This window comes from Oryctolagus cuniculus, chromosome 16, assembly GCF_964237555.1.
Source record: "Oryctolagus cuniculus chromosome 16, mOryCun1.1, whole genome shotgun sequence".
Lineage (NCBI taxonomy): Eukaryota > Metazoa > Chordata > Mammalia > Lagomorpha > Leporidae > Oryctolagus > Oryctolagus cuniculus.
This window is the reverse complement of record NC_091447.1, coordinates 47769813-47784546: the sequence shown is the minus strand read 5'-3', so window position 1 is coordinate 47784546 and position 14734 is coordinate 47769813. Positions and strand designations below refer to the sequence as shown.

The following is a 14734-nucleotide window of genomic DNA, read 5'->3' as shown; positions in this document are numbered from 1 at the left end:
GTAACACTGTCATTCCAGGACTACCAATCTAGCCCCAACAGAGAAATGGGGCAGACATGAGGGAACAGGCCACTGAGGGTGAATTTCGATTTGTGGACAGGAAGGGCGCAGAGGCCACTTCTTGGTGGGAAGAAACTTGACACATATCTTGGGTTTCCCAGGACAAAGAAGGAAAGAGAAAGAGGAAAGGAATGAGGGGTACTGCAGACCACACCCATCTCCACTGCCCACAGCTGAGACCTAGGGCTGGGCATGCTGCTGGTCTCCAAGCAGCCAGCTCCTTGGGCCCAGCAGCAGCCAGCAGAAGGCAGGCCCTGCTCCTGTAGCATCTCTGGGATGAGCCCGAGATGAACCACTCACCTGAAGCCAAGTAAGCCAGCAGCTCCGCCATGAGCCACAGGGGGGCCCGCGTGGGGAGCTGCACACATCCTCAGCCGACCTACCTGTCTCAGCATGGACTTGAACACCATGTAGCGCAGGCGCTTGGTGAGGATTTCCCCGGCTTTGCCAAAGGTGAAGCCCTGTGAAGAACAAGAACAGAACGTGGAGGAGTTGTCAGAGAGCACAGGGCCCACACACAACCAGAGGTTTCGATGTCCCTGCTGAGGCGGGACACCAGGCAAGGCCACAGCGGCCCTGATGTCCAGAGTCCGCTGCCTCTCTGGGCGGGGCACAGTGGTGCCAGGCTGCCCTGGGGAGCGGCCAGGGGCTGATGCTGAAGCTGGTGTTGCCCCTCTCAACCGCACTCTCAGGAGTTATCAGGACCCACGTGTCTGTGGCTCTAACTCCCAGCCCTATTTAGTTTCACCAGGAGTCAAAGGTCAACCCTCAGGAAGCAGAGCTGCTCCAAAGGCAGGGGTCTCTAGGCGTTGGCTGAAAGTGGTGCTAGTAATTGTTATGTCAGGGGCCGAGATGTAACCTGGGAAAACAAGAACTGACAGGCACTCCAGCGTAGAAGATACAGAGAACAGAGACATCAAATCCTTAGTTTTCCAGATGACAAAAGTTGAAGGCTGGGAGCAAAATGGGCTGCACCAGTCCTCACCTCCTTCTAGGAAATAGACCCGTGTGCCTGAGAGGAGTGGGCAGAGTGACAGCGGGAGAACAGGGTAAGCTGTGACTGTTCTGTGTGCGGGCCTCACCCAGGAGGGAGGATACAGGACCCTCACACCCATGGCCCTGGGGACACAGGTCTAGGAAGCAGCAGTGTCCCCCTTCCTTTCTGGACCTGGCAAGTGACCTGAGGAGAAGCAGGGTGGAAATGGCCATGTGGTGCATCTGAGGAACAGAGGCACGGACCTCTTGTGTCATCTGAGAGACAGGGCCAGGCCACCCGAGCTCTCCACGCTCCCCAGCAGTGGGCTGAGCCTTACTCAGAGAGCGGGTAGAAACACAGGCAAAGGGTCAGCTCCCCTAGGAAGTCCTGACAGAGAGGACAGCCAGGGTGGACCATGGAACTGCAGGCCGGGTCATAGGCACGGCCAGCTCAGGCTGCTGTCACCAGGGGAGACACACCATGTCCACAGACCATAGCCTTCCACCCAATGCTGACCCGAGGGTACTTCACAAAGTTAGTAGAAACATGGAATTCAAAGATTATTTTAGTGCCAAAAAACTTCAAAATCTTGGGGCAGGCATTTATACTTCTGATTAAGATACCCACATCCTACATTAGAGTACTTGGTTTCAGTTCCTGGCTCCAGCTCTTAACTCCAGTTTCCTGCTAATGTAGATCCTAGGAGGCAATGGTGATGGCTCAAATAACTGGGTTCCTGCCAGCTACATGGAATATCTGGGTTATACTTTGATTTCCTGGTTTTGGCCCTGGCCCAGCCTGTGGTCGTTGTGGCCCATGAATGGCAGCTCTGTCTCTTAAACAATTAAAACTGAAAAAAATAATTGAAATCCATACATGATCTCTTCATTATACACATTTTCCAGGAACTTTTTGAAGACCTTTGCTATGCATGGATTTCAATTATTTTTGTACCAAAACGTATCATTTAATTCTATTTTTCTACAAACTTTTCAGAATACCCTCATATAGACATCAATGCAGGGAAACGGAAAAGAAGGGGGAAACCCTAGAATTACTGAATTTAAGCCTAAAATTACTCAAGTTCTTAAGTTTACTTGGAAACGGTCACACGAAGGTTTCTGTCATTTGGCTGAATGAAATGTGAAATACTTCGCCCACTTCAGGAACACCACTACTGTTACCTGTGTAGCTAGCCTTACTCTGACTCTGTACTTTACCCTAGAAAGTTCTTATGACGGAAGAAATGGAAGTTTACCAAGCCGCAAAGTTCCCAGAAACCAGTTATGAGGAAGCAGAGCTACGATCGGCATCCAGGGCTGTGAGAGTCCCGGCACAGTGGGAGCAGCGCCGAGCTCATCACCACTCCCTGAGCTCCAGGGCCCAGCTGAACCCAGGCACTGTGTCTGAATTCCATGGCTTTCCACAGCTGAGGTCCCCTCATTCACAGACTGTGCACGCCTCAGCAAGCCAGCCAAGTTCACCACCCAAGCCACGGCACTGCCTTAGCTTCACCAAGGAACCAGCTCAAAGCCTAGCTCCCTCCAGGCTCCTTAACCAGCGTCACCCTGAGCAATTGCATCTTCTCCAAACACCTGTGGTGCCACCCTCTATGTGGCTGGCCTGTCTTCTTTATTCTAGGTTGAACTCCTTAGTGAGACTATGAGTACTCAATAAAGAACAAGTTCAGTCTTTCTCTTCTGTACTTCCTTACAATGTCCAGAACAGAGTTCAGTTTATTGATGCAAATGTAATACATGCTTAGAATTGTGAAATAAGGAAGCCTATTCAGAGTTTTATCTAAAATAATTACATGTGGCCAATCACTCATTTTTTAGGGTTTACCACTGCCTCCCACAGGCCTGGGCACCTTGTCACATCATCTCTTTCAATCAGGAGTGGGCAGGCACCATCATCCCTGTTTCACAAGTAAGGACTGCAAGGCTTAGAAAGTTTAAGTTACTTATTTTCTAAGACATGAAACCAGTAACTGGTGACACTTGCACCTGGATCTAACACCAAAACCCCACTGCCTTCCACTCTAAAACTCCAAGGTACTTAGTTCCTCTGCAATTCCATTTCAGCCAAACGCTTTGCAAGTGCTAACATCTGGTCCTTTACTAACGTTTCCTACAGTTCTAGTTTCAGGACTGTCGCTCTACCATCATTAAAAGGGCTCTTTCTAACTTTGGCAAAAGCTGAGTGATAAACTCTTCAAATTCTTCTTAAATCAGGGTCAAATGGGGTTTTGTCTGCTTGCTGTCACTTCTTTGAAAGCAGGCATTTGAGTGTTTACATTACATCCAATCTTACAATTAGGGTCCCAAACTTCATTTCGGAGTCCCCACCTTCCATTTCCTATCACGGTGTTAGATCAAACACTCTGCTGCCTCTGATTTCATAAACATCTCCACTTGGGGGAACTAAAGTGGAGAGGAAAAGGTAAGCAAGGGAGCTGCAGGAAACATTTATTTTAAGTATGTATTTTCTGAACTGGTTTGGGTGGGCATTTGGCCTGTTGAGGCACCAGTTAAGATGCCTGCATCTCCACGCCAGAGTGCCTGGGTTTACAATTCCCAACTCCAGCTCCAGATTCCACCTTCCTGCCAAAGCTAGGTGGCAGCAGTTGAGGGACTGAGTAGCTAGGTCTCTGCCTTTCATGTGGGAGACCTGGACTGAGTTCCTGGCTTCTGGTTCCAGCCCCAAACCCGGTCTTGGCCATCGTAGGCATCTGGGGACTGCATCAGAAGACAGAGAAAAGTACTGAGAGAGATCCTATCTCTTGAAGAACTAAACCAAATAAGTTAGTTAAATAAGTAAAGTAAAAAAATCACTTTGCATGACCATTTAATTGTTTAAAAGAATTGGTTAACAGATAAATTAAGAGAGAAGCAATTCTAATAAAAGGGAAATCACACTTTATAACTCCCCAGTTGAATAATGATTCATTTCCCCAAATGAACAAAGTGAAAACGTGCACATTTACCTGAAGGAAAAATGTAATAAAGGAAATAATTCCAAGGATGAGGAACAACAAGGAAAACAGGTCACTATTCCGCCGTTTTGTTTCATCATCATCATTTCTTGTGAAAACCTGTGAGAAAATTTTTAAAGGGGTTTCAGTTCAGACACAGCAGAAGCCACTCTGGGTCTACCTCACTTCTCATCCAGCATATGTATATGTATATGTATATATCCAGTACATGGAGGGAGGGCCCCACTCTGACATCAGGGTGGCTTTCTCGATGCCAGCCTTAAAGGTGTCTGCTTTCTGAAGCCATGTTGTGCTGCAGTAGGTTAAGCAGCGGCTTGTGACAAGGACATCCCCTATCAGAGTGCAGGTTCCAGTCCCAGCTGCTCCACTTCCATTCAGTTTCCTGCTAGTCCAACTGGGACAGCAGTGAAACATGTCCCAAGAGCTGGAGGCCCTGCCACCCATGTGGGGTGGGAGATGAAGTTTCTGGCTCCTGGCTTTAGCCTGGTCCAGCCCTGATTGTTGTATTTGGGGAGTGAACCAGTAAATGAAAGATTCTCTGATGCTCTACTTAAAAAAAAAAAGTTAATAAATCAATTTTTAATTTAAAAGGACTATCTGTTTTTCCACCTTCCTTTGGGAGCTAAGAATGGGTCTGTCACTCATAAATTGACCCAGTATTTTCTTCTGCTCAGACTCCCTTGAGTAATGAGTGCCACTTCTATCACAAAAAGCAGAGATCAGAACAAACACATTCACGTGCTACATGATGACATTTAGATTAACAGTGGACAGCACATAGGACAGTGGGCCCGTAATAATGGAGCTCACAAATGCCTGTCACCTCCTGACATCACAGCCGTGGTGACATGTTGGCATGCCTGTGGGGATGCAGTTGTCAATAATTCTGCTGTCAGACAGAAGCACAGCACAATTATGTGAAGTATGTAAAGCTGGATGAAAGAGAATAAACTACTGGGTCCCTAGTCTACCCATTTATTATACTGCAATTTTTATCATTTCCTTTACAGTGTATTCTTTTTTTTTTTTTAACAGGCAGAGTGGACAGTGAGAGAGAGAGAGACAGAGAGAAAGGTCTTCCTTTGCCGTTGGTTCACCCTCCAATGGCCGCCGCGGCCGGCACGCTGCGGCCGGCACACCGCGCTGATCCGATGGCAGGAGCCAGGAGCCAGGTGCTTTTCCTGGTCTCCCATGGGGTGCAGGGCCCAAGCACTTGGGCCATCCTCCACTGCACTCCCTGGCCACAGCAGAGAGCTGGCCTGGAAGAGGGGCAACCGGGACAGAATCCGGCGCCCCGACCGGGACTAGAACCCGGTGTGCCGGCACCGCAAGGTGGAGGATTAGCCTAGTGAGCCGCGGCGCCGGCCTACAGTGCATTCTTTCAACTCACTGAAAACAGGTGTGCCATGTTATGTGGGTGGCAGCCTCAGGCACCTTGTGTTTATGTCTCTCCACATTTTTGGGGGGGGGGTTAATTTAACCTCCTGTTATTTTGTTCATGATGGTCCTGAAGCATACAAAATCCACAGCTAAAGCTGCCACTAAGAGACCATGTCAATGCTGACAATGCCTACACAGCATCCAGTACATCAGCACACGTTGTGCAAGTTTGCAGCCTAGCTGTGCAGAAGGCCATCCCCAGGTTTCTGCTAGGAAACTCCGTGGAGTTTATACAACGATGCCATCACCTGGTGGTGAATCTCTCAGAATAAATATCCATCGTTAAGCAGTGCACAACTGTACTCTCCTCTCCCCCTTCTGGGGAACCACAGTTTGTGGCAATTCATTGTTCTACAACTTGGATACTTCAAACTGTCCCCACGTATTGAGGACATTAGGCTGATGTAGTTTTGGTGAACTGGAGAGAAGTAACCACTCAGTTGGCACAGGCCTTGCAAAGACAAAGCGGGTGCTTGAGCCAGCCTTCTTTGTAGGATAGCCAGTTGGGAATGACAGCCAGACCACCTACATGGAAACCTTCCAGAGACAGAGGGTTAAGGGGATGTCCTGGGCTCAAGGAGCACAGTGAATAGCACTCAACAGGGGAAGTCAGCACACGCTTCCCTTCACAGTGAGTCACAGTCTTGTAAGGTGGCCACGTGCCTAACCCAATCTGAGCAACTTCATTCTTTGTTTAAAAAGTATTCTGAGGTCAATTTTTCTTCCAACAAAAATTGTAACCTATTACTAAATTCTTATCCTGTGCTGGCATGATTCCAAGCAAATTCATGTACACTCTTCCTTGTATTCTCACAGTCCATCCCCTAACGTTTGCTTTATTATCACCATTTTACAGAGAAAAAATGGAGTACAGAGAGGTTAATTAACTTGCTCAAGGTAACACATCCAGCAAAGGGTAACTCAAAGAGGTAAAATCAACCAATCTAACCCAGAGCCCACCTCATTCAATGAGGCAAAAGGTTGGTTATACATCTAATATCAAGGAGCTAAGGTGCTAGCCCTGGACCACCTACCTCCAGACCTACTGCTAAACAAAGAAAGAAAAATGTAAAATCCATAAATTGAGTGTTTGTTACACACAGCCAAACCCATTCCTAACTCATGCACTTCCATTTTTTGTCTTTCTGACTATGCCTCTGTCTACCTCCCTGTCTGCAAAACACATGTCAGAATATGTTTATAGAACTGGGGCCACTGGCCAAATATTTACAGATTCGCTGGGACACAGCCATGCTCACTTGTCCCCATGATGCATGTGCCGGCTTTTTTACTCCAAGGGCAGAGGTGAGTATCTGCAACATGGACCTCATGGTCTGCGGAGCCCGAGACATTTACCCTCTAGGTCTCCCTAAAGTCTGCAGACCCTGTGCCACGACACATGCTGCATTGGAAGCAGACACTTAGTCTCCTACTATTTCAGCACCTGGAAAAACTGCCTGTCACAGAACAGGCACTGAAAACGTATTTCTTACATGTCAACCTGAAAAAAGTTAGCCAGGCATGGGCAGACCTGACTAGTTACGTGTTTTTGCTAAATGCATGATACTGTTTGACATACACATCTTTGAATCAATCTTTCTTCACAATTTCAACATCTATGGCAAGGGGATCTTGAGCTTAACGTCTGCACATCTGTCACTGACCAGAGAGCATTCCTGACCATGAGAAACGCCACCATTAGGCTGGTGTTGCGTCATGGCAGGTAAAGCCGCCTCCTGCAATGCTGCAACTCATATGGCTGCCGGTTCTTGTCCCAGCTGCTCCACTTTTGACCCAGCTCCCTGCTAATGGCCTGGGAAAAGCAGAGGAAGATGGCCCAAGTCTTTGGACCCCTGTCACTCACATGGGAGACTTGGATAAAATTCCAGGCTCCTTGCTTTGGCCTGACCCAGTGCTAGCCGTTGCAACCATCTGGAAAGTGAACTGGAGATGAAAGATCTCTCTTTGTCTCTAACTCTTTCAAATGAATCTTTTTTTTTAAAAAAGGGGGTGGGAAGGAAAGGAGGGAAGTAAAGAAGAAAGAAAGGAAGGGAGGAAGGGAGGAAATGCCACCATTAAAATCAGGCAGATTCAGCACATCATGGTCAGTCTTTAGGAAGGTGGTCCTTTTTGCTTCCATCCTGACAACTGAGATGAGAACAACATCTCACAGAGGACCAGGCTAGGCTTGCTCATGTCTTGGTGAGTACACACATATAGGGATGGGAAAGTGATCTCATCAGTCTTACTGAGTATTTCAGGGAACTGGTCTCCAGGGCCTTGGATAGACATTGAGTGCCAGGGCAAAGTTTCACAAGGCAGCTTTCCTATGGCAAACCAGACTTCCAATTATATCACCAAGTCAGCTATTCAGAAGGAAGGAACATGGATTTTCTGGTGTATGTATTGTGGTAGAAATACAAAAGGTCCATTCATTCTTCAGCCAGGACTCACAAGTAAATTTAAAAGAAAAAGAGACATGAACACTTACTCCCACAATCTTTGAAAATACTACTGCAAATGCTGGTTGTAGGCCTCCATTTATAATGGCACAAATTACACCCACCAAAAAATAAGGCCATTCAGTTAAATTCAGCTTCATAATTCTCCAAAAGGAAACTGGAGGTACATTTTCATTCTGGAAAACATAAAATATCACCACAGACTAGTTAGAAAAAGGAATGGAGAGCTGATTAAGTGATGTACAGTTCTTCCACGTGCACAGTTTCCTAATGGAACACATCTGATTCTTATTCCTTATCAATTGGCAGATTTTCAGCTTCCAAAAAAGTGCTAACAGAAATGTTAGGGTAGTCACTGAACTTTTAAAAAATGAGTGACAATTCCACAAAAATTAACACATCTGGCATTCAGAACCTAACAGGAATATTGATGAAGGATAAACAGGATAGAAATTTTTATATTTGAAGATACACTATAGTCTATACTACAAATTCTAGGGCTAAATATCCTGTCCTATAAATGCTCATTCTTCAATTCAAAACTGATTCCAAAATGGTCACATTTTGGCTAAGAAGTGCTCTGGGGGACAGTGCTTGTGTCTACTCCTACCCACCCTCAACCCATTAAGGCCAAGGAGCCATGGTGGGGAATGTAGGGTATAAAACTGTACCTCTTCCTCCTTACCTGGGCCTCTGTAGTGCTAAGCTTCCCATCTTGGCCTTGAGCTCCATGAAAACTCTTGTGACTTGATCTCCTTCTTATCAGACTGGATCCTGACTCTTTAGCAGACATTTCCACCAAATCCATTTTTTCACCTCTAGATTCACTAGCTGAATTTTCTAAGTCAATTTCATTTCCTGCTGTCTAAAATAAATAAAAATCATATGTAAACTGGAAAGGCTCAGTTAACCAATAAAAACCAAACAGTGAACACCAGGTATCAAGGAAAATGGTAATTTAAGTAATTACAGGAAAGGATAAAAGTAAAGTGATGTTTCTTATATGTGATTTTTTAAGAAGTGTTTCATTTTTATTAATCTGATAGGTAGAGAGACAGAGAGATAGAAAGACAGAGAGAGCTCTTTCATCTGCTGGTCCACTTCCCAAATGCACCCAACAGCCAGGGCTGGACCAGGTGGAAACCAGGAGTCCAGGACTCCACTTGGGTCTCCCACATGGGTGGCACTGATGCAAGTCCTTGAGTCATCACTTGCTACCTCCAAGGGTACAGGTCAGCAGGAAGCTGGAATTAGAAGTGTTGAAATTCAAACCCAGGGACTCCAATTTAGGTTGTAAGTTTCTAGGCAACAGCTTAACTGCTGTACCAACTGCCCAACTCTTTTTTATTACAGATGTGAAAATGAAGACCATTAAATATGAAGGAATCCCACTCAGTGTGTGGAAACATGGCATCCAGCCCATGTATCTGACCTGGTCATCTCCTTCTTGTGGGTATCTGGCTCAATCAAGCTTGCTTTGGATCACTGCTGTCAACAACAATATGGAGCAAGCCCTACCATGAGCTGTATTAGTCTTTAAAAATTTTCTAGAAGTCACATTAAACATGTGAAAAGAAGTAAAATCAATCTTAACTGCATGTTTTAACTTAATATGTGTTATTATCAATAACCAATGATATTATTTTAACATGTAATTGGTATTTAAAAACTACTGATATTTTATTTTTAGAGTTATCATTCTTAAGGTTCTAGCAAACATTCTTTAAAATATTTATTCATTTATTTGAAAGGCAGAGTTACAGAAGAAAAGGAGAAGAGAAAGATCTTCCATCCACTGGCTCACTCCCCAAATGGGCACAATGGCCGGGGCTGGGCCAGGCTGAAGCCAGGAGCCAGGAGCTTCATCCAGGTCTCCCAAGTGGGTGGCAGGAGCCCAAGCACTTGGGCCATCTTTTGTTGCTTTCCTAGGTGCTTTAACAGGGAGCTGCATCAGAAGTGGAGCAGCCAGGACTGGGACCAGCACTCATATGGGATGCCAGTGTTGCAAGAAGTGGCTTAACCTGCTGCACCACAATGCCGGTACCTCTGGAGTGCATTTTCTACTGAACAGCATTTCTGTGTAGATTAACCGGCTTTCTAATGGTCAGCAGCCACATGTTGCTACTGTTGATAAAAGCTCACTTTAAACCTTTTTAACTCCTGTCTCATGATCCTTCACTTCTCCTCCTCTCAAAAGAGAAAAGTTATCTAAAACACTAGTCTGATCATGAATCCCTCAAGTATTATTTCCTACTTTTCAAGAAAAATCAACTAATAGCATTGAACCCAGCAAAATCATCTTATCAACTGGGAAATTATGGAAAATTCTAGCGTTAAACCACACCTGCATTGTGACAAGTCTGAAGTAAACGCCTTTCTGCCTCATGAGTTCCTCATGATTTCCTCTCTCCACAATGACTCCATTATCAAATCCAGCAATGACATCAGCATTGCGAACTGTAGACAGGCGGTGAGCTATCACAATAGTTGTGCGGCCTTTTCTAGCCTAAAGAGAGAAAATTTTTAAAGAACAGGTTTAACAATGACATGCCAAAAACCTCATTCATTCCACTTATATTAATTGAACACTAACACTTCAGACATTATAAATCTTCAAAGCTATCTGAGATAATCTGTGACTTCAGTAAATGTATGTACAACCAATAATGATTTAATCTGCATTATATTAAACACAGACACAGCATTCATATACTAATATACACACCTCTAAATATCTTCTAAAAGACTTATGTCTTTCTTTAAAATATTTGCTTAAATTCCTTTAAATCTTTAATTTACTTAAATTCCTTTAAATTCTTTAAAATATTTACTTAAATTCCACAGAGAGAGAGAGAGACAGGGAGAGAGACAGAGAGTGAGCTTTCATTCCTCAAACACCCACAACAGTTAGGGTTAAGCCAGGCCAAAGTTGGAAGCCAGGAACTCCATCTGGGTCTGCCACATGGGCGGCAGGAACCCCGGTACTCAGGCCAGCACCTGCCGCCTCCCAGGTGCTTTAGCAGGTATTCAATCAGAAGTGTAGGAACTGGGGCTTAATCCCAGGCACTGGGATATGGAATACTGGCATCCTAAGTAGAAGCTAACCTTCTGCACCACAACACCTGCCCCTATGTATGTCCCTAAGTATTTTACTTAACCTCTATCAATCTGTTTGCAGTAATAATCAGGGGCCTATAAAAAATTACAAAACCCTACAGCCCAGGCAATGACCAACCAAAACAAACATAGGACAGTGTGCTGTGCTGGTACAAAATAGCCCTGCGAACCCTGATGTCCCAACTCATAGAACCACCTGGATGATCACGTCAGACAACAAATGTAAGGCAGCAAAGTTCTCATATACAATAAACGTATACGCAATAAATGGAAGGGAGCCTTACCTACTACACTACAACACTGGCCCCAGGAAAATTATTTTTAAGTACAAATTCTTAAAATTGCTTTTGCTTATAATTTAATACATAGCTCCACAGTAGAATAATAACACAAATAAGCAAAATAGTGAGAAAACACAGATGTGAAATCATAGACAGGCAAAGGGAAGGGGGGAAAAAAGCAGCCACAATTCCATCTGCTGTTTAGGTTCACACAATGTTCAGTGAGCTGCTTCTTCAACAATCTACTGATCACACTGGCAGGATGTTGGAAGGAACACACAGTGTTGTCTTATTAGAGGAGAGAGCTAGAAAAAAACAGGTTCATCTCTGGGCTCTGCTGAGACACTGTGACTCAGAGCGCCTCTGATCCAAAGATCTCCATGCTCCCTGTCCTCACGGAGCTTGCCTGGCACACGGTGAGCGTGCAAACCCTGCTTGGGAAGTGAGTCACGGGACAGGAGAACTGCAGAAAGGTCTGCTGGCAGCCAAGGACGTCATGTCTTAGGCACATTTCCCACATCACAGGCTCTTTTTCTTTATCCTAGGGTTAAGAGGTTTCTCTTCCCTACACCCCAGAAGTGGCAGTTAACATCCTGGAGATGTCTCCTTATTGGTATTACAAGCTTTCAAAACCTAAATATCAGGGTTATCCCTATACCCATGTTCATGATGAAGACAGATTTTCATTTGTGCCTACATTTCTGTTTTAATTAAAAAGAACTACAGGAGTGTTCAGGTAATAACTTACTCATTATAAATCTTAAACATTTTAGAGAAATAAACAAACTGAATAAGAAGACAGAGAAAGTCTTCAAAGCCTCATACTTTTATTTTAACAGCTAAAGAAATCACCCAAAAACTACCAGAAATTTCCTCTTCTAAGATTCATACCAAGAAGAATTAACAGTGGAAAGTTTCAGTGCTCATCAGCCAGGTTGAATTGAGGCTCACACACCTTATCTAGAGCCACCTGAACCACAGCTTCACTTTCTGTGTCCAAGGCTGAGGTGGCCTCGTCCAGCAGGAGGATCTTGGGGTTGCGAACCAGGGCACGGGCAATGGCGATCCTCTGTTTCTGCCCACCGCTCAGCTGGGCCCCTCTCTCTCCAACCAGAGTGTCGAATTTCTACAACAGAAAACATAGAAGGATTTAGCAAAAGAACACGCTATCTCAGCTCACACTGTCCACTGGGAAGTAATCCCCTAAAACCACAGGGTTCACGGGCAACGTAATCCAATCATTCAAAACTTAGGCTCAACCAACACCAATTTTGAAACATCCACCACTAGTTGTCTGTGCTCTTATAGTTTTCAAATCTGAAGAAAACAGTCTTCCTTGGGGCTGGAGCTGAGGCGCAGTAGCCAAAGCCTCTGTCTGGATCACCAGCATCCCATAAAGGTGCCAGTTACTGTCCCAGCTGCTCCTCTTCTGATCCAGCTCTTTGCTATGGCTAGGAAAGCAGCAGAAGATGGCCCAAGTCCTTGGGCCCCTGCACCCAAGTGAAAGACTTGGAAGAAGCTCCTGGCTCCTGGCTTCACATCAGCCCAGCTCCAGCCACTGTGGCCATTTGGGGAGTGAACCAGCAGGGGGAAGACCTTTCTGTCTCTGTGTCTGTAACTCTCTCAAATAAGTAAAAATTTTTAAAAACTAACAAAATACAGTCTTCCTTAGAAAAGACTTCCGCCAACTGCCAGTGGTCTTCCAGCCCCCTATGCGTCAGCCAGCCCCTGCTCTTGGCGCCTCTGGAGAGACCAGGGGAGAAGGACTCACATGAGGTAGCTTCATGATAAAGTTGTAGGCGTTGGCTTCCTTGACAGCCTTTTCAATCTCATCCATGGTGACATCTTCTCGGCCATAGCGGATGTTCTCAGCGATTGTGGTGGCGAACAACACAGGTTCCTGACTCACCACGCCGGTAATTTCCCGCAGATACCTCACGTTCATGGTCCTGATGTCCTGGCCATCAATGCTGACCTGATACAAAGAAGCGGGGGGGGGGGACGGTCATTCACTGGCAGTGGGAATCACCTGGGAACAATCAGTACTAGCGACTGCTCAGCCTGAGTCCTCTCACCACGCCGTCCGTGGGGTCATAGAGTCTCTGCATCAGCTGGACGGTCGTGCTCTTCCCACAGCCACTGTTCCCCACCAGGGCCACCGTCTGCCCGCTCTCCACCTTCAGGTTGAGGCCCTTCAAGATCTGCAAGGACAAGTGAGAGAGAAACTTGCAGGAAATTCACAGACGTGGGTTTATGAACTAACAGTCCAAATCGATATTCTGTTTAAACAGTGTTTCTATGATCTCTAGACTCCTCGTCCAGTTGACTGCTTAATCACCGAGTAAGCACAGATCACTGTACCTTAACTTCTTTTCGAGAAGGGTAGCTGAAATGAACATTTCTGAATTCCAAATTTCCTTTAATATTATCTGGTTTGTGCCCGGCCTCCGAGTAGCTGTCAATGCTCGGCTTCTAAAGAGATTAAAATTTTAGGATATTACCTGGTTGTAAGAATGACTTTTAGTGATACATCACAGAAAGCTGGGTAAACTGTCAAAGAAAGTGACTTTTAACCCAAAAATCTTTTCAATTTGTGAATCAAGGGCCATCTCAGACTTACATTATCGATGATCCTGAAGATTTCATAAGCTGCTCCTCTTGCATTTGCAAATGCTTCAACATTTGGAGATGCTTGGCCAATACTGAAAGCTCCAACTAATACAGAAAAGAAGACCTGAAGAATATGAAGGAAAACCATAGATTTACTCAGTGTACAGCGCAACTATCTTCATACTTTTTCTTCCGATATAGCTAATTCAATTTTTAAATGGCAAGGCAACATATGACCAATGGACGTTGAAGATATTTTAAGTTAATAACCAACAGAGTACTCATACGTAGCACTGCCAAAAATGTCAAGTAAGTGGGGTGGCAGCTTTGTCAATTAACTGGATTGAATACATATAACACTGTATACATATAACAGCAAAACATTACATTGTATTCCAGATAATACAATTCATCAGTTAAAAATAAAATAACTTTTAATAGAAATATATAATGTACTTTAAAAGTTTCAATCCTTTCCTTGACCTTTTTTAAAAGAATTTATTTATTTGCAAGAATTACAGAGAGAAGGAGAGAGAGAGGTCTTCCATCAGTTGGTTCATTCCCCAAATGGCCACAATGGGCAGAGCAGCACCAATCTGAAGCCAGGAGCTTCTTCCAAGTCTCCCAAGCAGGTGTAGCACATGGGCCATCCTTCACTGCTCTCCCAGGCCATAGCAGAGAGCTGTATTGGAAGACAAGCAGCTGGGACTAAAACCGGCACTCCTATGGGATGCTGGCACTGCAGATGGAGGCTTAGCCCACCATGCCACAGTGCTGACCCCCTGACTGCTGA

At 45.1% G+C, this 14734-nt stretch overlaps 1 protein-coding gene across 2 annotated transcripts in view; it reads right to left on the bottom strand.

Moving 5' to 3' along the window:
- ABCB1 (ATP binding cassette subfamily B member 1) overlaps positions 1-14734 on the bottom strand; it is a 196536-nt gene that overhangs the window by 29805 nt on the left and 151997 nt on the right. For both annotated transcript variants that reach the window (XM_008261791.4, NM_001082159.1), the window contains 10 exon segments: positions 13952-14065; positions 13693-13803; positions 13407-13532; positions 13103-13306; positions 12287-12457; positions 10278-10439; positions 8619-8798; positions 7963-8109; positions 4023-4130; positions 444-521 (listed from right to left, as the gene is read on the bottom strand). In XM_008261791.4, coding sequence (XP_008260013.2) covers positions 444-521; positions 4023-4130; positions 7963-8109; positions 8619-8798; positions 10278-10439; positions 12287-12457; positions 13103-13306; positions 13407-13532; positions 13693-13803; positions 13952-14065 — 1401 coding nt within the window.